Source organism: Diorhabda sublineata, chromosome 11 (genome assembly GCF_026230105.1).
Source record: "Diorhabda sublineata isolate icDioSubl1.1 chromosome 11, icDioSubl1.1, whole genome shotgun sequence".
Taxonomy (NCBI): domain Eukaryota; kingdom Metazoa; phylum Arthropoda; class Insecta; order Coleoptera; family Chrysomelidae; genus Diorhabda; species Diorhabda sublineata.
Genome location: NC_079484.1, coordinates 7,318,125 through 7,344,583, shown reverse-complemented (window position 1 = coordinate 7,344,583; position 26,459 = coordinate 7,318,125). Strand labels below are relative to the sequence as shown.

General features: G+C 33.4%; 1 protein-coding gene across 1 annotated transcript; it reads right to left on the bottom strand.

Annotated features, from left to right (window-relative positions):
* Positions 1-1,455: 1,455 nt before the first annotated feature.
* On the bottom strand, positions 1,456-25,027 carry LOC130450435 (WD repeat-containing protein on Y chromosome). Its single transcript, XM_056788809.1, has 12 exons — positions 24,792-25,027; positions 24,555-24,737; positions 19,477-19,838; positions 19,155-19,406; positions 15,083-15,510; positions 12,275-12,607; positions 10,716-11,019; positions 7,972-8,265; positions 6,302-6,548; positions 4,625-4,796; positions 1,622-1,819; positions 1,456-1,548 (listed from the first exon to the last, which is right to left on the bottom strand). Exons 1-12 carry the CDS (start codon positions 25,025-25,027, stop codon positions 1,456-1,458), a joined length of 3,102 nt encoding a protein of 1,033 aa, XP_056644787.1.
* Positions 25,028-26,459: the final 1,432 nt, after the last annotated feature.

Genomic DNA, 26,459 nt, shown 5'->3' with positions numbered 1-26,459 from the left:
CTATCGAGAGATGATTAATGATTTTTGATGGCCGGTATTGGATGGTATTGATTTGGACAACGTTTACTTTCAACAAGACGGCGCTACGTGCCACACAAGCAACGCAACCATCGATCTTTTACCTGAAAAATTTCCGGACCGTGTTATCTCTCGAAGAGGTGATCACAATTGGCCACCGAGATATTGTGATTTAACACCTTGCGATTTTTTACGTTATCGATTCAAGACCTCAAAGATGGAATTCGTGAGGCTATCGAGGACATAGGGAGTCCGCTTTGCAATTTGGTTACGGAAAATTTCATGAAAAGGATATGGTCCTGTAAGCGCAGTCGTGATGGCCATTTGGCTGATGTTGTGTTCCATTATTAACTCTTTATATTGAAATAAACATCCGATCACTTATCTCAAAAAATGGCATTTTTCTTTGAATATCAAAATAACACCTCTTATTGGAAAGCCCGCTATCTGTAAAAAAAAACTACTTAATGAATCACTGAGCAAATGAAGGTCAAATAAACTATGAATTTATCCAATTCAGTGATTTCTGCATCATTCTGTCTTTCCTACATTGTTCCTTATTATTAGCATGCCAATATCCATCTTTCTTTCCAGTGCTTTGGTGCTTTTTCTGTGAGTATCCCGCTATTTCACTTGCTATTTGTCTTGTAGTCTACGAATCTTTTCAACTTCCTCATTTCTCTTACTTTTATACAATGTATAAATCTTATTGCTCAGATATGTTATACAGTATGTTTCTAAATTCATGCGACAAAATTCATTCGTATGAAAATTAATATGGGTGGAATATTTTTTATTCTTAATTTTTTTTCAAAACCAGTAGCTGCGGAGACAAAAAAATAAACATCACAATTTATAATTTTTTCAATAAATTGAGTGTAAAACAGTAAAATGTAATACGATACATGATAAATTCTGAACAATTCTTAACACGTGGGCTACGTTCATGTATTTTGGCTAGAGACCCATCACCTCCTGCATTTTGTCGCATGAGTTTAGAAACACCTTGTATATGTTATTCTTAACGATCTTTTGGATTAGGCATCTTTCAACATACGTTTTCTTCATTCTGCTAGTGTGGGCGCCTCCATATTTGTTTCTGAACTTTTTAAATTTTTTATAATTATTATTTTAATCCCAAAATTTGTAACATGATGTATATTTTGGTTAATTATCGCATGTGTGCATTGTATTGCCTCTCTGTTATATTTCTTTTTTTGTATTAATAAAAAAGCTATTTGCAGTTAGATTAATCGTTTATTCAATTTCTAATCTAGTTTTTAACTTATTTACGCAATTTTTTCATATGTGGTTCACGAACAGTTATAGAAAAATTACTTGTTTAAAAGAAAAGTTTCCGTTTCAGAGTCTGATATGTCGTTTTAGATAAAAATATAATATATAAAATGATATGTAAAAATTCTGCACTCATATATATCATTTCGTTTCTTCTTGTGGCAAATCTATACCAACTTTTTCTCTTTCGATAGGTACTGGTGGTGGAGTAATCAAATGTTGAAAAACTGGAATCTGCAAAAAAAATAAAATTTATATAATATGTACGTAGGCTTATCTCTCTCATATTGATTAAGCTACCACTTACGTAAGAAAATGAAGTATCGAATTCGATCTTTCTAGGTTTTACGGTTCTTTCAGAAATATTGAAATAATGTCCAAGAATAGGTTCCTCTAAAGCTTTTCCATAAATTTTGTTTGCATCGATATCGACGTGATCTTTTTCTTGCAATTTTTTTAGTTGTTTTATAGTTAACCTTTTAGGGAATGAACCACCACATAAAACCTATTGAAAAGAAACTTTTAATTAGATAATGATTAGATTTCCACTGCGCCAGTTTTTGACAGTTTCCAAAAATTGTCACTCAGTATTTTAAACGATTCAATTGAAAAAAAAAACCATGATTGTTTGCTTTTACATCAATAAGCAATCAGCACCAAATGACAATTTGATCAACACTTTCGTATCAATAAGTTTGTAGTCTCCAAAGTTCGTCGTTTATCCATGTGTGTGATGAAGTATGATTTGCTTGTCTTTGTGTCAAAGTCTATCAAAGATTACCACGAAAAAACCAATGCCAATATTTCTGTATTCACTCACGGCTAACTGGAAAAAGAAGCTTTGGAAAGTATATAATAGTGATGTTATTTACAACATTTAAATCAGCATTTAACAAATACACTTTGGATGAAACGTTTTAAAAAATTGAAATTATCGTTCTTCGGTTGCTACCATATCAATTGGAAACAGTAAACTCTCTTCAGTGTATGGTACTGTTGACACAACTATATTCAAATCCACCAGGAGGTATGAACTGCGACTTCATCATGATACCAGTGTTGAAGTAATCAAGCTCCTTGACACTGCAGGAATAGCGAGAAAGCTCAAGAGGATCTTTCGAAGTGATGTTATCAGATTGTCAAAACCAAGTCGAAGTATATGTTGACTAGTGTAAAAAGTGATGAGTATGTTGTTGAGCAAGACCTTAGTTATGGAGTAATAATGTAAGCTAGCTGTAAGTTGCTTATTCATTTTGCTATGATAATACTGCGAAAGGGTGATAGAAAAAATATGCCAATTAGGTTTATTTAGGTACAAGGGTATAAAGGAAAGAATGTGGATCGTTCCATCATTTGAACTTGATGATGTTCCATAGTTTTTATCAAGAATTACATAATAAAAATGGTGAAAACGTTTTTTACGCAAGTGTAATATTCAGAAGTAATTGTCTCGATAAACGCGATCTTCATCAAAAGTTGAGTTCCGTTTTCTGTGCGAATTTCAAATTTAGAGTAACTGAAATCCACAATAAATTCGTTCTTACAAAAATTATATGCTTTGACCAATTCGATACTGATATTTTGTTGAAAATCGAAAACAAGTACAATCAACGCGTGGGCTAAAGGTTAGCGACCGTCGATTATTTAGTTTAAAACCGACTTTTGCGATACCGACTGTGTCTTTAAACAAACCAGTATAGCCGTCTCCTTTGTTTGTATATAAGCTGTTTTCTGTTTTGCCGTAAAAATGATTGAAATCTCATAAAAATTCGTTGCTCTATTTTTGTGAAATTTCAAAACAACAGCTTGGAAAACTTGGAAAACCTATAAGTGGAAATTTTTGTCACATCCATGTATTTTTGATCGGCTTAGGCGTTTTCAAGATCACCGAGATGATTCATATTCGGGTCGCCCTTCTACATTAAAACTGAATAAGAATATCGAAAAAATCTTGTTCGAACCTATATTCGGTTAAGTATTAGTGCGATTCCCGAATCTATTAGAATTATGTGGCAAATTTCCCATGCCAATTTTATCTTGCGAAAAGTGTGTGCCAAAATGGTTCCTCATTCCGCACTATGCATCAAGAGGTGCCTAGCCAAGCACAACATCCTAGTGCTAGAACACCCACACTATTCGCCGGATCTTGCACCGTGCGACGTCTACCTTTTTCTTTAGGTGAAATTTGCATTAAAAGGAAAGTGCAGAAGGAACTGACAGAAAAACACATTTTCAAGCAATGGAAGATTCGCGTGGAATGATGTAGGGATAGAGGAGATCACCTACATCATCAACATAAAAGTAAATAAATAAGAATAAAATCAAAATAGAAATTGAATCTAATAGGAAAAATTAATTTTTCCCTAGTCCTTACATCTCAAATATATAGCAGTAGTCAATTAAATTATTCGTAGTTTTATTATAATTTACAAAATAGAGCTATAGATTTTACTTAAATTATTTAGGTACTTTTTTTGTTTTTAATAAATCTCTTTTTCGTGTATTAGATTCCGTTTCCAGAATTTTTGAATCTTAATAATTGAATTTATGTTTTTTTGATTCGATAATGCAGTTTTATTTTTTTATCGTATTGATGATCTTTTATTCTATTTTCTAAATATTGAGATGTCTGCCCTAAGTAGACAGCGTCGCAATTAGTACAAGGCACTTGTACACTATAAAAATTTAGGGAAATGGATAATGTATTATGTCCTTTATGAATTATACTAATATCATATTTATTGAAATAATTCGATAGTTGTTGGTAAGGAAAAATGTTTTATGTTTCGTTTTTGTTTTGCTTTTATATATATTCCATACAGTAAATTAAGCATGGTTTATTGCAATTGTAAAGCCGAATCTGGTACGAAAATCGGTGAAGGTCAGTCGTGTCCCAATATTGAATAACGAATATAAAAGGATTCGTTTGATACAAGTACCGGAAGACAAGTAATGAATCGTAATTTACTTGCATTCAACGAGAAAAAGTATTAGACCATTATGAATCTTATGAATAATTTTCTCAAGGTCTTAAAATTTTTACTCCTTTATTAACAAGGATCTCAAAAAATCGAACTGGAAGAATACTTTTAGTGCATGATTAAATTGACCTTGATCTATTTTTCATTCATTTTTATGGTCATACAAGGTGATGAAATGAACTTGTCGTATATAAACTAGTATATTATGTAGAACCACCTCGTAGTGCCTTATTGTTATTTCTTTTAGTTCGGTATGTACAATAGTGATTATTTAATTGCAGTAGATTTAAATTGATACAAATAGTACTACTAATAATTATATAATCTACCCTGAGGGTGGTCGAGCTTGCTACTTTTTTAATATCTGGAGGGATATCGAATTCAAAATCAGTCTCAACGGGTTCTTCTGATGAAAGAGGCTTCCACGGCTTGAAAGTTCCTATAGTTTGCAAATACCTTCCTCCGAGAGTCCACATTCGACTACTAAAATCAGCACTACAACTAAAAAACATTTTATATTATATATCAACCTCTCAATTCCAACGCCTAAAATTAAGTGAGATGTTTGTTAAACAAGACGACATCGTCTATTCCATAACCAGTGAGGACAAAGTGACACGAATATGAATGTTACATAGTCTGGATGGGGTAAAATATTTTTCATCCAAACGTATGTATGATGTAAATATTGCTTTAATTTTTGTACAAAAAAAGGCCTAAACACCTTTATGAAAAAATATTTTGTGACATATTGGTGGAAAAGAATGTATGGTGATACTCCATAGCATACAGTTCAATCAAATTCAATTAAAATTTAACTCATAAGCTGAAAGGAATATTTAAAAATATGTACATAATCATCACTTCCACTCGGGCAAAATTTAAATCATGTGGAATCTATAATTTATGCTTCTAGTTGCAAACCCCCTCATAACACTTCTACTTTCGCTGAGAAAGTAGCAAAACATCTAAATGGACTAACGCCAAAACGATCTTGCACGACCATGAACGATTCTTAATTCCTTTAGCTGCTTTTAATGATTCTAAAAAGATAAAACATCGTTTTTAATCCCAAATAGTACTTTTGCAACTTCCGACTACACCTAACCAACGTCGTAGATTATTCAAATTGAAGTTAGTTTTCAACTTCTAGAGAAAAGACAGAATGCTACCGTCTGCGACCAATTCCGTGTATGCATGTCGCCAAAAAAAACTAGTAGTATGTTTTGCAGAGATGCAACATCGATATGATGTTGACTGCTATCCAATTTATTGTTTTATGAAAGGCTTGACGTTGGCGCAATGTTATAACAAAACCTAGTGTTAGACCAAGCGGTTTTTGGTCGTAACACAACATCTGTGAAATCTGAAATTTTTTTAAAAATGTCTTAAAATCTTTACATATATTTGACTACATTTTATGGAACAAGAGCTGGTGTTTTTATATACTACACAAAAAAAATAAATACTAAATACTATATATGAAACATGTTTATCAAATTCCTATGCTGTTTCAGATAGTTTATATCATCACAGGTAAATGGAACTATAGAGGAGCCAGAATCTTCAGGTAAAATTAGAGATAAAGAGAGAGGTATGGGAGCTTGTTCAAGTAGGCTCGAACTGCTAATAGAGAAAAAGAAATAACGTCAGTAATTTCACTTAGATCTTTAATAATACCTCTATGAATGGGATGCTTTACAAGAATTGAGAACAATTTTAATTCTGTCAATTTTGTCAATAAAAGAGATGGATTCAATTAATTCCTTGATAAAAACAGAAGTTCATATTCTGTTTTGATAATGGTAATTGAATTTCTGCCTTTAAGAAACCGAATTGAAAATCCCAACTGATTGACGTTAGTCCTAAAAGATGTTCTACCAAATTCCTTTTAAAGGGAAATAGAAGGAGCGTTCTGCCTAGCACAGTCTCTATTGAAGAACAAAATATGGTCAAAATAAAAGTTTGAGAAAGTGAAATAATTTTCTATACTTATTAGGACTAACCTTACAATTAATTCACACTTATCGATGTACAGTATACCAGATACAGGCATAGAATGTCCTTTGAAGCTACTTAAAAGTATGGGAAATGGTTGATTACGTTGCATCCTTCTGGCCCTGCCAACAAATCTATCTCCCCACATGAAGGGAAACCTCAATCGGTACATAGGCATGCAGATGTGTTCTTTTTCTTCTTCAAGGACGCAATAATTTCTCAACAGCCAGATTTTTATATAACCAACAGTTGTTCCTAAAATATCGCATTTTGATTTCTATTCGATATACTGAGAGAGTAGTTGTTTTTTTTAAATAGCTTGGAGTCCATTTGTATGACTTTTTTTTTGTATAAAATAACAATGTGAAGATAAAGCGTTACCCTTGATTGTTTTGAATCACAACGATGTCATTTTTATGGTTACTTATATTATCACGTTATTTTTAGTACAGTTTTTCCGATATCAATTGCAGATTATAAAAACTGGTTCGAAACGCTTGCCGACAATTTTGTTTGATCTATTATAGTGATAGATACCTCATTTTATACATTTATTATTTTTATAAATACTTTATTAGTTCTACTGAAAATCAATTGCACAGTTTTTAATTTTTTTTAACAGATATTAATAGAGCATTAGGCACGAAACTGTCTAGATAAATAATGTGTCTATTAGAACTTCGGTAGTCTTCTCGCCATTGAACTATCGATTCGGTTATTGCCATCCGTTTATTCAGTTTTTTTGTGTTTAAAACTACATGCTGACAAAACTTGATGTAATGTTTCCAAACTTGTATAATTGTATTTTGGATAATCTGCTACTTCAAAACTATAAATTATCCTACGTATGAAATCTTGAGTAGCTTTGTCAACTGATTTCAGTTTGGAGCCCTAGGAGGACTATTAGAATCAAAATATATTTCAAGAGCCGCCAAGTTACGCATTTACAAGACAGTTATACAACCAACGGTGCTGTATGGCAGTGCATCATGAACAAAGAGAAGAAAACAAAAATAAACATATGGGAGAGAATGTTACTAAAGAGGACTTCCATAGGAGTGCAAGAGGAAAACAAGAGGAGAAAAGAACGAACGCAGAGATCAAAGTACTGTGTGGTCAAACTGAGATGGGATATGAGCAAAAAGATTGGACGAAGACAGTTGGGTGAAAAGATCCTTGTTAAGGGAAGAAGGAGCAAAAAGGAAAAATGGATAGAAGCATGTAGAGAAGATCTAGAAAGAATAGGATAGAGAACTGGCGCGCAGCAGCCATAAACAAAAATAGATAAAGAAAATCATTGAAATGTGAAATCTTTTAAAATTAATATTAAGTGCAACGAACTGGAAGTTAAAAGTTCTCGGATTATGAAATAATTTTAGTTGATTTATCAAGGCATGACATTACCTAATTTGATTGTTAGGAATAAAAATTTGCATGTACAAAATCACAAGCCCCATCAAAATGAAAGTGTTGCTATTTAACAAAATAACACCAAGTTAAAAATCTTAATGGTAACTAACTAACTAACTAATCACATTTTGTAATACAATCCTCGTTGAAATCAAAATTTTCTTCTATTACTACTACTTCGATTCTTACTTTAAAACTGACCGTCGTATTTTGACAATTAAATGTGGTAGATATTACAAACTCATGTTGAATGTAGATTCTTCTTTACCTGTGAATAAGAAATGATTTTCTTCATCTGTGGTCATAGATATAACATAGTCACCAGCTTTATGTATAGCAGAAAACTGTGTGATATATCCTCCTGTAATGTGGTGACTCCAAACTTGGATATTCCCGTTTTCCAAAGCGACAAGTAATGTCCCTATTTTCGGGTCGGTTTTTCTAGCATTCAAAAATAACATTGTGTGAACGGCTAATTTCTTAAGATGGATCATTTCATCGGGTACTATAATTGTAGAAACTCTCCTATCTCTCAATTTTCTTACGGTATGCTTAACGGGACCTACAAGATAATTAATTGAAAAATAATTCACTCGAATTAGAACCTATGTATACAGCTTATTTTCAACGCACCGCTGCGAATTGTCACATTTATATTGATTCCAAAGAAATAACAATTCTGGTGGCAGTTTAAAAATTTTTTTTTGCCGTTCCCTGCCTTTTTCTTTTTGAATCAGGTTCAGTCAACTTAATTTTCGTGCTGTTAAAGAGGTTTGAAATCACAAAGTATCTCACGTTTGAGGCACCTCGTCGGCATGTTTACAATACTATGTATGACGAAAAAATATTGAAATACCGCACCTATTAGAAACAATAGAACAACAGAACAGAAAAGAGTATGTTCAGGTCTAAATCTGTTCGGAATATCTGTTTGGCGTAGAAATATAATCTAAATATTTAATTTGGCGTTTTCGATCGCAGAATCCATTTTTCGGGGTACCAAATGTCGAAAAATATCACTTCTACTACTTGTTTGTCCTATTCCTCGGCTTTGTGAACTGGAAACCTCAGTTCCATTTGTTCATAAGAGCAATATATATTTCCTGACTTATGGGCGCTAAAAATAGCCTCACCTAGAGTAAACTAATAATATAACCGAAGGTAAAATAAAACTGTGAATGAAATTTCTATGAATAAAAACCATTATTTTTGATTTATTCATTGTACCCCTCCTGTCAAGCCCTCCAAAATAAAATATTTGACTTCATTCTCAAACCCAGTCCTAATGTTCGAAATCTGGAACTTCGATAAATGGATTTCACGAACTCGAAAATGCTAAACTACGTGCTACACTATCCATTAACTAATAGAATCAAGTAAGACGATTGTGGAGAATCTGATTGAGTCTTGAAATCACGTGACCTTCAATATAACATTTGATTAATTCATTGTACTAACTAGGAGAACTAAATTAAAAAGCACATATGTGCTTTCGTGATTTTTGTTATCGTTTTTCAATCTATGGGTTCGCGATAAATGTTTTAGGAAATATCGCTTTTTAAAAAATTCAAAAGCACCTAAAAAACATTTCAATTCCTTGACTTTCGATGCAAATTCGATCCCACAATTTTAAGAATTCTCCCAGGAAAATAATCAATATTATTTAGTAATAATAATAAGAATGTAACTAGAATATTGGCAAGCAATTCAAGTAACGTTTACAATTCCCATTATCTCACCAAACAATAAGATTCCCTTTTCGAAATGTTGTACCATAGGATTGAGACGCTTCGGTTGTTTCCCTTATAATAAATGTAAGATTCAAAATTATTCATAACAAAACATAACCCAACATTTTTATACGCTGAAGGGATTTCTATATTGTCCAATTTAGAGATGTATTATTAGGGCCGTTATGACGAGAATCTGTTCAATATCATGTTTCGTCATCATTGTCATTGTTTTCATTTATTGGAGATTCAAATTGAATATGACAAGCCTTCTCACAAATAATCTTTGTAGTTAAATAGATTATCTTTTACAAATTCTCATTTTTGTACTTAACAACACCTCTTCGCTCTTGTTATGATACCCAATAATTACGACTCTAACAAGATATAACATTGAAATTATCTTAAACGAAGTCGTTAGTTATTTTATTGCTATCCCTTTTCTGGATATTTGAACCTATCGCAGAGTGTATGTTGTTATGAACCCCTCTACCATTGAAGGAGACCGTAGAAGTCCTGAGACACAAACCAGGACATTCCGATGTTTAGAGGCAGAAAGAAGATGATTAGGAGTACTTCTTTTTTTATTAAGATCTTCCTTTTTTGGATCTTAATTCTAGTATTGTGATAATAATTATTGATTGATGAATTGACCTATAGGTAACTAAATTAGTCTGTAACTTGAATGCCTGTTATATGTATGTTTCTTTGTAGATATTTTAATATAAATTCCCTTTGATGTAATATCTGACTTTTCGTCTGATCTTCTTTGTTGCCTTCCTTTTGTAATGAGCTGTAATTTCGGAAATCGTTAGTGATATTCATACTGAACACACTGTTCACAATACCACTACATCAACATTCACAATTACACTGTACAACGCGCGTTTCGGTAACCAAGTTCACGTCTTCAGAGACCTGAATTGTTTCCCTCAAGTCCGACTGTGTAATTGGAAGTTTTAGTGTAGACGTAGTATAATCAGTGTGTTCAGTATTTCCCTTAAAGATGAAGTAATTGGAATTTTTTTTGGCCTTGGAACGTACTTAGGGGTTGCATGGAAATACTCTCGAGGAAATATTTAAATCTCCTTTTTGAAATTTTCTTGTACATCTCAAACCTTGAGCCGTCACAAAAAGTACAGTGAAAATCCAATGCAACAGTCATGTTAATTGTAATTCATCGTATTGGAATTGACAGATTTGCTTGACATTAATATTAATATGTCAATAAATTTTTACTCATGTTAAAAGTAACAGAGAGATCCTAGGAATTATCAATTACCTGATAAAGGCGAATCCATCGACAGACGTGGTATAATCGAAGTTCTTATCTTTTGTGGTATTGAAGTTACTTTTCTAGAAGGGGTATCGTCTTGAAACTTATCTTTTACCTTCACCAATTGATAATCTATTTTTATCCTCACATTTGGTTTTGATACATTAAATTTCTTGTATGGTTGTCCAGTTACTAGTCTCCACAAAATCAATTCTCCATTGTATGAACTAGTAGCTATAGCTTCTGGTATCCTAACTACGGCGCAACTCACATCTTCGGAGTGCTGAAGATCCCAATTTTTGCTAAATGTTAAAATGCTTTATTATTTGAGCGTTTCTCCCAGAAACATCCAAGTAAATATTATGAGTGCTACTATAGAAACGAATCTGATCGCTAGAATCAAATTTCAAAAATATTTCAGAATATTCCAGGATCAAATGGAAAAACAATTCACAATATGGATAAGCTTAAGCAATAGATCTGTGACCAAAAGTAGTTGTTAAAATAATTGTCTAAATATAAATAAAACTGTAATATCTCAGACCTTTTGACATGTTTATGTATTTAAATCTTCTTGATTCTAGATCTCTTCTATTTCAAAATTAGTTTTTTTAATAATTAAAAGATTTGAAAACATTTAAATAAAACTATAGAAATGCCTATACTACTATGTAGAGGTCAATGAGTATTTCCTCAGAGCAAAATAAATTTGTTTGGAAACATTTCTCAAACTACGGATGTACGCCATCTTGTTCTATTATTGTAACTCTCAAAATGATGTAAGTGTGGTTGATCATAATCTGGGTGCATTATCACATACTCTGCATAGTTAACACTTTTGGAAAACGTGAATGTCTTTGGCTTTTCTCCACTCCAAACTATGCAGTTTGATTTGTTGATTTACCCATTGGAAAGGAGGTAGGCTTCATTCCAAACAAAATGTTTTTAAAGCTGCTAAAACGCTCGAACATCGTATCAAGATTTTTTTCAATTAAATCATTCCTCTTCATTATTGCATTAACTATTTCTTAAATGGTTGCAGGCTCAAAAGTATAATTAAAATATTTGACAACGAAGTTGTATCACCAAAGCATCTGAACATTTGCGCGTAGTAAACTTGGATCGTCCCGCATAGATTCATTAAGAAGCCGATTTAACCTAATAGACGGTGAATAATGATACGAGAACCATCGTTTTTATAAATTTTTTTTGTACGGAAGGCGCTTTGTTCTCCCCTGAAGCGATCTGCTAACTCCAAAAGTTCCAAAATTTATAACCCACCATATAGTTACTTTTTGACTGTTTTATGTGAACAAACTCATCATAGTCGCCTTGGGCTTGAAATAGTAGATATGGCAACTCCGAAATTGTCATAATTTCTAAGCCGAGTTAAAACATTTACAATGTGTTTGCAGTTAAACTGAAACTAATAGAAATCACATTTCTACATTAATATACTTCAGAATATTGTTCTGCCAGTGGTTGCCGCTGTAAAGAAGAAGTTATAGAACAGTTAAAGTTATATTTTATTATTACCAGAATCCTCCACCAGGGGAATCAGCTTCATATGTATCTGCGAATTCAGTAATTCGTCTGTTCCAGCCTATCGCCATAATCCTACCTTTCACCCAAATTACGGATTGTATTTCATACCATTGATCAATTTTCATGTTCCTCAAACATGTACCGGTATTGAAATTCCAAATTTTCAATGTACCATCATGTGCACCAGTTAATAAACGTTGATAGCCGGGATCGAAAGTAGCAGCAGTTATTTCAACTGGCATAATTCCACCATGTAACATAACAGTGTGAGCATCTTTGATTAGTAGTAGACGTCTTCCATCCCAAGGGTTCCATACGATTATATAACTATCTAAGCCGCAAGTTACGATAATCTGAAATTAGTATCCATTTAGTAATACAATATTTGATGACCCTTTCCTCGCCTTCAGTTTGATTGCTTAGTTTCACTATAGCCGTTGATTGAATTCGGCTACTTACTACGAGGGTTGTTCATCGTTCATCTTGTGAACTTCTTTTTGATACACGGGCACAAAAATGGAGTATTTGTTGCCAATTCAATAAATTGTGATAATGAAAAATGATCAACTTCTTCTTTGTCGTATTCTGAATTTTTTCCACGATCTCTGAATAACCATTCGAAGATAATCCGTGAACAATTTTTCTTATGTTTGATGGATGATGGTTTTTTTGTTCCAGGGTCGTGTGCGATGTTATATACAGCCTATGATGCAAATTCAATAAATATTTTCAACATTCCAATGCACCAGTTGATGAGAACCTTCTTTTGAGGATGGCCAAATGATCTTATTAAAGCTAGTCACATTAATGCTTACAAATGCTTTAATATCACGTTATATCACGTTATAATCTAGTTAAATCAGATCAAACACATCATAGACATTTTTAGGGATGACATATTTTGTATGCTTTTTGCGGATTTCGTCCGGAAGTGACCATGATCCAATTAATTAAATCAGGTTTTTTGGAATGCTATAGGATAGAGCTTCATCTCTACATAATGATGATGACCGTATTAACACGAGTGCTATTTGAGTTGGTTACAGATACTTGAAACATTCATTTTGTTCAAAAAATTGAATTGAATCGCTAACATGTTCTTGCGATGATTTTCTATGAATTTCGACCAGCATCACTGTGCCGATCAACTTACTTCGACTTGGGCGATAAAACACCTACTCGAGCCACAGTGTTTCGCTGATTTTCCTAATTCAATCGTGGTCGCACTTCGCTGCAGGATGAATTTCGTGAAGGTCGTCCAGAATCGGATGTTATGCCATCAAGCAACATACTGTGAAATTGAGGTATACATGGGCATCAGTTTCAGTCGCACACATTTAATATTGCATGAACAATCGATCAAAAAAAGCTCGTGTCGATTGGTGCAAAGAAATGCTGAAAAAATTTAATCGCGTTGCATCAAAAGACGCCTATAAGATTGTGAAAGACAACGGATCTATGGATTTGAACCCGAAACTAAGCAACAATCGACTCTATAGACTTTTCATAGCGAGCCAAATCTAATAAAAGTTATTCGCACACAAAGCACTTCGAAGCAAATGGTCGCCTGTTTTTTTGAAATAACTGGACATGTTGCCATCGTTCCATCACAGCAGCCTAGAATGGTCAATTCTGAATGCTACACCAGCATTTATTGACCAGAAGTGTTCGAAAAAATCGGGGAAACAATTGCAAAAAAACGAATCATTCTCCACCATGACAAAGCGAGCTCTCAGACATCAGTTCAAATCAAAACGTTTTTGAAGAGTCAAAACATGGAATTGATGGGTCACCGTTTTTCGATACCTAAAGAAGCGGTTGGTGCGTTCAAATTATACATTTTGGATTGTAAAAAAAGCTTCGACAATTTATTCAAACGTATGCAAAAGAGTCCAATTATAAATATTTGTTTTTATTTGTTTATCTCAAAATTTAAGTATCAACCCTTGTATTATTCGTACGTCAATAACAAAATATTGAGATTGAGGTGATGCTCAACAATGTAATGTTTGCAACGGACGAAAACATTGAATAGAAGATAAAAGACAAAAACACTATTTCAAAAAGTCTAAATTCTAGATTCTTCGCCAACATTCAATGGGATGTCGATGATTCTTAACCCGACCTAATTAAGTTACTTCACGTACTGTACTCACCCGACTTCGTCCTCTGTGACAATTTTCTATTTTCCAATATCAGTTCGTTACTGAACAGTACAAAATTTGCAAGAGGACAAGTGCTTGAATTAATAGTTGTAAACTAGCTGAATGAAGAGGACTTCCAGCAATGGAAGCGTTGTATGAAACGTCTTTGGAAGTGCATTGGAAATGTATGGCATACATAAGTTATTTAGTAGCGACAATTAGTACTTCTTTGTTAGGCCCCTTTCACACCATCCGATTGAATCTGGATCACTCCGAATCAAGTTGAATCTGATTCGTCATCTCCACTCTTTCACACCAGCTGAATCGACCTGAATAATTCTTACCTGGAATGTTTGAATTCTTCGCCAATTTTCCTCCACACAGAAGATATGAGATTTCTGTTGCTGTGAGTTTTATCACTGGCGTCATAAATGGTTGTTGATTCAAGACTGACCAGACGAGGAATCTGACAAGTGCGATCTCGAATCAAACCTGATTGAACTAGATTCATCCGGTCTGAAGGCGGGAAAAGAGTCCCTTCACATTTAAATGGAGCGCTCGAAGCCGAATCTTGGTCAATCAGATTCAACTTGATTCGGAGTGATTCTGATTGATTCGGATTCGTTTGGTCTGAAAGGACCCTTAGATAGGTATTAAAAATATAGTAAATATCGATTACATTACCTGGTATAATCTGTTAAACAACACGACGGATACACCACTAGTATGAGTATTACCATCAGTATGTTCAGAGCTTTCTTTCGGACTTAATGGCACCGTTGCGATCAAAACACTAGCAATAATCCACTGTCTACTTTCTGGATTGTACAAAGAGGTCAAATCGTTACCCAAAGTACTCGGTAGCTCTAAATAAGTTTGAAGAATTTCTTGACTTGCCACGTCCCATATTTTTATGCATTTATCTTTTGAAAGGCTGTATAATCGTGATCCTGAATCTTGAAATTGCATTTGTACAATTCCCGTACGGTGACCGTAAAATGTGCAAATTGGTCTTCCTTGAACAAAAGGATTCCATACTCTTACCAAACGATCGGGTCCTCCAGTAGCAACTAAATGATTAGATTCGCTTACAGTAAAACTCCAAACTCCACCTTTAATAATTGAAATTTTCTCAATTAAATTGTAATATTCAATAGAACGTCACAAGAATAGAGTACATTTTTCCAAAATCTTAAATATTGATGTAACTCGAGTGTGTCAAGTTCATAGAAAATTTTTCTAACGATTTAGTCATCAGACTCAACCGAAAGACGCTGTTTCGTTTGTCATCAAATATAATCGTGCTGCTTTAGGTCAGAACAGGGGTCGGCAACTTTTAATTATATTCATGCAAGAGATGATTTAATCACTGTAAGCAATCTGGAAGACTATTCTATGCGTCGAATATAAGAGCCATAGCTGGCGGCATTTCTTTCAAAGCTTTCCACTTTTGTTGCGCTGCTCAGGACCTCCACCTCTTCTAACTTTGATTTGTTTAAGAGGATTTACTTTGAATGCTAGCGTGGTTTTGTTGATTTTGAATTGTACAAATCTATCCTCAAATTCACCTCTAATTTAATAATGTGTCAACAGTTGAACTGATTTCATTGCGATATTAGTTTTAAAATTGAAAATGAAGTAATTTACCACACCTTTGGAAAACCATTACACTTTATTATGAAGAAAGAAGTGGAAATACTAAGTCTTCATTTCGTTTATCAAATCTATGAACCGGCGACGGTAGAATGCTTTTGACAAGACGCTATTAACGTTTTTGATTGGTGTACTAAACAATGACACAGAATTTTTCTCTGAAAAATCGTTGCTGCTCCTTCTTGTTTTCCTACCTCATTTACTTAACAAATAATTCCAACAACGTCAAACTCACAATGATTTAATATTCTTTTTGAAAATGCTGGAAGTTTAGGAAATAGAGGAATATCTATGTTCTTCTTTATGAAAAGTGCGGGCTTCAACTTATAATATTCACCCCATAAGCTTAATGGTGTTTATAATACAGCAGATTTCTTGGGAAAGCATTTAATTTAAATTGATCCCACTGTCTTCAAGGCATTTTTTCCAGGCATTCGTTATGTCTTCACCTCAAATTTGTCCAAAGAGCGGTAACAATCCTAGAAGTTCTTGTTTTAGACTTTGAGAAGACATAAATCTGACAAAAAGAACAACTTGTACCGTATCTTTTATATCGCATGATTTATTGATAGCAAGTGATAAGGCAGAAGAAAGTTGAAAATCTTCTAGCTGCAAATATGTTACATTAGAAGACATTTTAGCTATTCTAGCTTGTACTTTTTTAGCGAATAATGGTAAATCTTTGATCTTTTACAAGATTTCTGGTTTTTGAAATCACGAAACAGTTCTTCAGATGTACGTATGAAGCAATTCTTGACGTGTATCGCGGGGGACGTGATAAAAACCGAGTACAAGTCGCTGAAAGATAGAATCTAATTTAGAACGATTTTTAAATATTTGTAGTATTTGCGTATGGAACTGAAGAGTCGCGTTTTCACATCCAAAGAGCCGATTGTAGCTCGCGAGTCACAGGTTGCCGACCCCTGGATCAGAATATATGAATATAAATTGATAGTGCACCTTTGGTGCTTCAAAATAACAATAATGAATATATGAATGTCTTCTATGTGAAAAAATTATTATTTTATTATATTTATAGTTTACATTTTATGCCGAAGCATTATGATTGTTCTACACTCTTAAGAAATTAATGTACCATAGAATTAACATTTCGAAATGGATAATAAATTCGAATACGAAGGCTGATTCCTCTGCTCCGCCCTCAACACGCTTACAAGTAATCGGTGCTCCGGCTCCTTATTGATCTTTACACGACTGTCTTTTAAATTTAAGCAACACCACCTTATCACTACGTCATATTATTTCTCTAATTTACCCACTAAATCTTGAATTTTCATTGAAAATCAACTCTCTTGAACGCAAGTAGTTAATCCACGCGCCTCTTTCAACACGACTCTTTTTGATACTGATAAGTGACTCTCTCGAATTCGGGGTTCTCATGTATGTAAAAAGACTTAAACCTTAAGATGATTCGCTCACGAAGAAAAAGAAACAGCAAATTATGTCTGTGAAATCATCCTATTTGGATCAGTTTAGATAGTGTTAGCCAGTATGTCTTTGTACTAATCAAGTATTTCAATGAATTTGAACGTTTACGAAATGAACTTTATAATTTGTAATGGATAAACTTTTCCTTCGATTTAAAAAATTATTTAAGATTTGATCTACCAGCCATAAGCTTTGCAGCCGTACTCATGAACCATTAAACTATCTAAGCTATTTTACATTCAAAACTTTTGACTGAAGGCTCTCATAAATGATTTATTTAACAAAAAATAGGGTAATTATCTAGATATCCATCTATATATCGGGAAATCATCCCTTCAGGTACTTTTTTGCGTTTAAAGAATCAAATAATTGTAATGATTTTTCAGTGATTGTAATATTTAAATTAATCGTTGAAACCTAACCTAACCTACATACTTCTCTATAAAATGAAATCCAATCACAAGCAGGGGTTGTTGTTATGGAAAACACTTGCATGTTATTTTCTTGATGGGGTGGTCAACAATAAATAAAATAAGCGATGATTCTACATACAGTTTGTATATCTATTCGAATTTGATTAAGCCAAGTGCCATTTAATGCACTTATTGCCCAACTGCACCACACGGTTAGGTTAGGTTAGGTTTCAACTATTAATTTAAATATTACAATCACTGAAAAATCATTACAATTATTCGATTCTTTAAACGCAAAAAAGTACCTGACGGGATGATTTCCGCGTCCCATGTACATGAAATTTGGAGAATTGAGTTAACTCAAGTTAAAAAGTTTTTACGATCCAATTCTTCTTACCTACTAGGAAGTGCATTTCTCAATTAAATGTAAATAATACTCCAATAACAAAATATTGAGATAAAGTCAACAATGTAATGTTCACACTGGAAATGTCCATGACGGAAATAATCAGTGCTGCAGAAGACTAGAATAAAAATAACACCCTCGTAGTAATTTAGACGGAACGATAAATTCGACATGAAGTTTCTTATAAAATGCTAGAATGTACATTCGGCACACACATTCAAAGTTGAAACGACGAACCACAACGTCAAAAGTTAATTGGTGCTGGTATGACAAGTTAGATGATGAAGACACGAATTGGGAAAGTCTAAATCCTAGATTCTTTGCCGCAGAAATGCAACAGTCTATTTTGGTTGTATATTGAAAGCGTCATAATTATGTTTTTAGTGTATACATTAATATACCTCTGTTAAAAACAGGTAATTTTTTTGATTGTAATGAATAAACTCAAAAGTTTTTTCATTATTAACCATTCTATATACCAACTATAGGTTTGTAAGACGCACTCTTGAACCATTAGGCTTATATTTGAGAACCACATAAATTTCACAAAAAAATTCACGAAATTTGGAAAATTAAGTTGAAATACTAGACAGAAGAACAATATAGAACATTCTGTTTCCTAGAAAAATTTAGTTAATTCTTCTGATATTATTGTATATTATAATAATTTTTTTATTGAGCCATGTATTAACAACAAAAGTGAGAAAGTATGCCAAATTTCAAATCAATAGCCTGATTAAAAGTTGGTGAAAATTTGACAAGAAACTTTCATCTTAACAAATCGACAAACAGAGTGAGTTAAATAAAGCGTTGCAATAAAATAGAAGCCGCTTACCAATAATTTTAAATACGTAGAATTTATTTTGATCCGTAATATCCGTTATCTGCAATCCTTTAAAACATTGTGCGCAAGTCACGACACTATGCAAGCTAGAATAATACGAAACTTGTCTTATAAAATCCGAATGTATGTTATTTATTTCTGTTATTCTCATATTAGGTATAACACCGTTCAGAGCTTGATGATATCTTGCTTCCTGTAAGGAAATACCAGATTGACTTTTAAACGGACCTCGTGCTTCGGAATCTACAAAACCAGTATGTTTGATATGTATAATATATTTAATAAATTAATAGATATTTCTTTATGGTCTCACCGATAAATATAACTTTAACGCTTCCCGATGTATCCCCGCAAATTAGTTTCGAAGGTACCGATAAATTCTTATCGAAAATATAATACATCGCAGTAATCGCGAATGGAATCGAAACTATCATGACTCGGAGTCGAAATTTTCGTGCTGACGTATCATAAAATCGTAAATCCCTTTCGCTGCTTGAAGTACAGATAACGCTGACGTCTGGTAGTACCGCCATATCGGTTACGCTCGTTTTTTGTACTTTAAGATAGGGGCACGTTGATTTTGCGGTTCTTTCGATTTTCATATCCAATGACCAATAGTTGATTGTACCGTCATGACTGCAGGTTACTATACTTCCGTCGTTCCAGGTACTTGATCTAAATTAATTATAGAGTTAACCATTCAACTCAAAAACAGATGAAATTGTGCAAAAATAAGCACAAACCACAAATGACTATTGAAATATTAGAAATATCGTATCTAATCATTGATTTTCAAATGAAACAAATTTTTCTTCCGATTCGCGTGTCATAGCTAAACAACAAAATATACCAGAAGGATAAATCATCCTTAATAATGTACAAATAGGTCAAGTAGGAAAATTAAAGTACCTGGGAACCGTAACACACTATAAATGGAATCTTAACGTAAAGATACGAGCTAGAAAAACGTCAGTCATGTAAAACTCATTAAAAATTCTTTTCTGTGTTCTTATTCAACGCAGAGGCACAGACGCTGATAGAAAATTCACTTAAACCGTCATATTTTAAAGATAAGTTGATTCAATAGAGTTACACACACCGAGATTCTTGCGGACACGAGAAAAACTTTAGAATTAGTCAGCAGTATAGAATAAGGTGACCAGATTTAGCGTGACATGTCCTGGCGTCCTCAGGATAGCCAAATGTCCTGCTTTAGAAGTTTGATTGAAATTTTGCTATATGCAAATACTACTCATTGATTTATTATATATTTTGAAATAAAACAAGTACCGTGCGTGGTTCTAATGTACCAGTTTCCACTTATATGAATAATTCTCGACTGCAAACAAATCAAAATTAAAAGTGGAAACAATTAAATGTATGCTGTTGCCGGAATAAATTTAAGATATGCTCAGTTTTACTATGGCATCAAAATAAATACATGGTTAGTACAAGTTATTCATTCCTCTGATAAATATCAGTAGTTTTGTACAAGATTTTCTGTAAATTTTTTTATTTGTAAGCTTTATTTTTTCAATAATATCACTTCTTTTTTGTATGTAACTAATAAAATGGTATTATATTCTGTGTGGGTATGATTATAAACCCTGCTCTACAATATAAAGTATGTTTCTGACCAAAACTCGGATTGGTGTTTCAAACTTAAGGCCACCTCACTTTAGAGCGACGTAAATTACAATACTTTGGTAGTATTTTGTGGAACCCTGTAATGTACAATCTTCTTCACTTAGTAAGGCAAGTATATAATAAAAAATATCCGTCAATGGTTCGGGAAATTATCAACCCAGCTGTTTCGCGCATCAGGTGATAAAACAAAGTTAGTCAGTATAACATAGATCGATAACGATTAAGACATGCAAAGAAAAAGATACGCGAGTTTTTGGTTAAAACAGACTGCCCACATTCGAAAAAACCTTTCGTGGAATTAATGGTAAAATGACAGCATTATCAGCCAAGGGCAGTACTTTGAAAGTTGTATCTTCTCTTTTTTCCAGTGAAATAATTCACAGTATTTTTTCACACACCTGGTATTTTTGTTGTCAGGTGTTCTTAGTACAAACATCTATTCAACTAAACTAACTTTTATTATTTTTACCATTAAAATTAAATATCTAGCTTCAATCTCATATTGTTTAGTTCATTATAATTATTTTTATGTGATTCTCGTTTATGTTTAGTGATTTCAATGACAGGAACTAATAGATTCATAAAAATATATGAATATAATTATACTCGTATTAAGCAATAGTTATTTGTATGCCAAGGACTGAAACTGCTGCTTTGTTGGACGAGTCCAACAAATTAGTATTTCAGCCGCGGTGTACACAACATTTTTTAGACGACTCATAAGATCCAAAACTTTTTCAATCACTCTGAGGAAAGAAAATAAATAATAGAGAATTATAAACATTTTATTTATTGACCAATATAATGCACTTAATGATATTTGCAATGTCAATATTAATTTATTAATTATTTGCAAAAAGTAATGTTGATTGTACCCCCAGGACAATTATTAATATTTATTGGATTGGATGCAGATGGAATATGTATGTCTCTACTAGATGTTGATGGAATCTCTGTAGATGTGTTTGTAATTTCGATAAAATTTGTTGATTGATTCGTTATGTTATACAAAATCATCGAAGTGAAAATGTCAACTGTCAACATTGAAATGGCTAGAATCACATGTAAGGAAGTCTACTCCAGAGCGTTCCGAAAGTGTTTTGCAGTACGGAACTGTCATGGAACACTAAAAACGCACTTTTCGGGATGTAAATGAATAAAAAACGAACAACTTTCAAATGGCGTCGTCTAAAAAAGGTATGTTGCGTACATTCATAGGCAAAGCTGTAATGTAAAACTGGACAAACTAAGTTGAAATTTGAAAAAAATACCGTATGCCATACTGAATTACTATCACTATTATGCGCATGTCTGCTTTTTAACGTGAGAGTAGCAATGTGTTATACGTTTTTGGTAGTGCAAAAAACATGATCCCAGTATAGTATCTTAGGCCCTTGTTAGACGAGGAAGCCATGTTGCACATGTTGGGCAACCAGTCGCTTACCTTGTCACCGGGCATTGGTTTTTATGGAGCTCATTATATCAAGGCAGACAGTCACGCAGACACGTTTTAACTGCTTGTCAAACCTGGTAACTACTGGCTGCTCAGTCTGGTTGCGCTCCTTTGTAGCTTACAGATCTTATTACATTGGACTGCCATTCGCCCACCGCCACAAAGAAATTCTCTCAGTCACAAATCAGGCTCAGGGAGTATGTATCGCTACGATGTTAATCGTTGTTTCTGGTATTTTGCATTACGTGTACAAGAGGCTCGTAAAAACTTAGTTTCGACAAGCGAAAGTAATTGAAAAACCTATTTTCATCTTCACATAGTCAATGTGTAATATAATCTTAAAGAAAGGATTGGATATATATGCATTGTTCTCATTTTCGACTCTTTTTTGTCATGTGTAGCGACAGAAGAAGCAAAAATTCATCTCTCATCTTGACTGTCATCTTCACCAAACCTTCTATGCCTATAGTGAACAGCGAAGTGAACTATGCATTTTCCTCCTTTTTCATCTTTTTTCAAAGATGGTGATTTTCTGGATTCTCTACTAACTGCCCTATTCCACATCCAGACTAGCGACTAGTTGCGTAAATTGATTGCCTCGTCTAATAAGGGTCTTTCGCTGAGAAAAAAAATGGTTATTGTTGAGCATTATTTCCGTTTGTATTAAAATGGTAAAGAAAATGGACCAAGCTTGAAGTTAGTGCTGAAAAAATATCGTGAAGAGTCAAAAACCTTTTATATTGTTGAGAAATTTCGTAAAGCAACTGGCCAAACGAAAATCTAGCTGCGAGTAAATAAGCAATCCTTTTGAAGGGCATTGACCAAATGGCGTCTGGGACCGTTAATAATACAGGCAAACATCAGTGAAATAGAACTGTGGGCACTTGGAGATATTGGGTGGCTATTACACAAGTGGATTTCCGTATCGAATAAAAATTTGGCACCGTCTGACAAACTAAGATATGGATGCTAGGATTATATATTTATAATTTTTGGCTATGTTATGTGGTACGAGGATCCAGATTTCATAAATGGTTCACATTCATTTGGAATGTTATATTAATAAGTAAACAATTGTGCAATTGTGGAATATTCGCACATGCTGTAGTTGGTCCGTATTTTATTGAGTATTATGACGGCAAACCTTTCACTAGTACCCAGGAAGGTAAAACATGGTTTTATCGTACAAGGAACTTTTGGTTGAAAACCAGCGGTGGCAACACGTCAGGGCTACCAGTCGCACTACTCGACAATTGGTAGCATTGATGCAGAAAACTTTTCGAGAATGAAAAGTCCTATATTCAACTATCCATCACATTTCTATGCTCTAGATGCCCACCTATGGTGTTTAGGGGGGAAGATCTATGCAGAATGCTAAATGATTTACGTAGAAAGATTTGGAATTTGAATATGTATTCTACAGAAATAGAAACGATAATGGAAAAATGACAATACTAAAATATATTTAAGTATTGTAAATTTTGACGCTCACTGTAATTTCAGCATGAGTTCTGCGGATTGTTAAATAATATGTCTGTTTTGATAGGTAATTGAACTTTTCGGAAAATATGACTTTGCATTAGATAAATCACCTATCATCTAAGGGCGGATCCAAACCTAGATTTGAATCACAGAACGCCTTGTTCTGTGGAAATTTGAAATGTACAAGATCTGTACTGATTTGTTCTACTTTTTTTGTGCGTTCTTTATTTCTCGACATTTATTCAGGTGTATAATAGATTCTAACTGTGTAATGATTGAAATTGAATGAATTGTCCACATTTTGCATCAAAGTTTTATACCAATAAGCTTTTTTTATGTATAGTATAAAAAACTCCAGTAACAAAAGAAACAATCTACTGATTTATCAGGGTGGAAAGGATCATATCATATGACTGCGACTTGATTAAATCGATCAGTTATCGAACAGTGACCGTGATCTGGATTAGTTTCAATACATTTAGATCATGATCCTAGCTTCCGAAAAGTCCTAATTTTATGAATGTGCCAAGTGATGAGGATGATATAGATACTATAGGAAACGATGAACATTAACCAATGTACATCTACTTTATGTTGGCTTAAAATCGTATTCGTCGCCTTAAAATGTTGTAAGATGTAGGTACGCCTTGACAGATACAGTGAGAAAAACTGATATTATAATAAGTTTATTATTAACAAAGAATAATTATTCAATAACAAATATGACCGAGTTTTTAATTTTGGTGTCTGGGAATATAAGAAATATAATGACAATTGAGGGAATTAAGGTCATAATTGAATAAAATTACCTGTCCGGTTTAACTGTGGGATAGAACGTTATTCTATTTATATTATAACGATGATTACTTTTTACTATTGTCGGTGAAACTGGAATTGGAGGATCCAATGTTTTATAGTCAACACTAATTTCTTGTTGTTCAAATCCTAAAATTAAATATGAGATGAACTCGTCCCATGTCACAAATCCATTACTGGAAAAAATATAATCACAAATATATTTCATAATATTCACGCAACTGATTTACCAGGTGTGATTCATTTTTTCGAAGATTTTATCGAATTGTTTATCATCATCATATTCTATACTAGCTATTCTCCATAGAACTTCTCTTAGTTGTTCCTTGTTGATTCTTTTATCATCTTCTTGTTCAAATATAGTTTTGATCATGGATATTTCTGTCTCGTCTAATAATTTGTGGAGATCGTAACTTGTATCTTTGATTGTTCTAGGTATTTGACTAGGAAATGAAACGGGATTCATATTTGGAGACAACAAAAGTAAAATTTTTGACATATAACCAAAAATTATTTCATTTTTTTAGAGTAACTAGATTATTCATCAAGCTTGACATTTTTTCATAATGTAAGTTATGATATAGTAAAAATAATACATATAAAATGATGAAAGACTGAAGAAATTTCTTGTCTAAATCTAGACTGATATTGAGTTGAAAATTCTGTCCGGTAAATCTTCAAAACGAGATAACTCTCTGCACGAGCCTTGGCAAGATGTACTAGCAATCCAAAATCTCAATTCATTCAATTGCTCGCTACAGGATAGACGGGATTGAAACGACTTCGTTGGATACTTTTTAAGTCCACCCACGCGCCCTTCCTTCACAGCAATTAAAAATAAAGTGAGCGAGCGAAAGATTGCTGTTAATGCTGTTGCCTTATCCTCCAAAAGCCGAAGATGGCAAGGCGAGGAGACACAAACGCACCGTCCTCAATCTGCGTTCTATAGTGTAGTCTCGTGTTAAGTCTGGATGGAGCTTTAACTGTTAAGAGCAAATTCAAACCAGGTGCAAAATGCTGAGTTAAGTCGAATTCTTTTACGTTTCCTGGAAGCCAATTTAGCATCGCGTATTCCAGTGTGAGGTCCAATCATGGTGTCTATTATTAAAGCAACTCAAAATCACGTCTGTAATTGTACGTCCTCGTTTCCTTTTTTCCAATTAGATAGCTTGTCAAAACCGTTTGGTCTGTCTATTGCTCTCCATTCTATAATTGTTCTATTAGCAGGTTCTGTAATCAGGCTCTCTCTTATTATTGCGTTTCTTAGTTGATCTTGCCTGGTAATATCTCGGACTCCGCGTAAATATTTTATATCTGCTGCTCTAATTTTGCTTTTGAGTGTGTTTGTAAGTACTCAGCTACCACGTATAAAAATAGGTCAGAATATTGAGTTATAGTCGTTTACTTTCGTGTTTTTTTTGTTATTTCTTTTCTTCTCAAGAAATATCTATCTAATGTGCAATAAAGTTTATCCTTCATCTATGTTTTGAAGGTCTTTCTTCCCACATCATCATTTTATCCCATACCCTTATTCTTGTCTTCTCCTTAATGTTATTCGTGTTTCTTAATTTCAATGCTTGCTGCCATGTTGATAAATTAGGCTTCATTTTTAGTGAACAACACTTAATCATCGATAAAATTACTTCCCGATATTCTAACTGCCACATTTCTCTGTCTGTTTTACTTTTGTTTCCACTTCTTTCAATACATCATCCATTATATGTTCTTGCTGTATATATGCTGTAAACTCTCACATATTTGATTTCTTCAGATCCTGTTAAATATTTTTGGATGTCTAGAAAACCGAGGTTTACTTTTTGATTTATTTTTTCTCCAATACCTCTTTTAATGTATATATATATATGTTTACTTCTTCCTTTCCTTTGTGATTCCTCCGA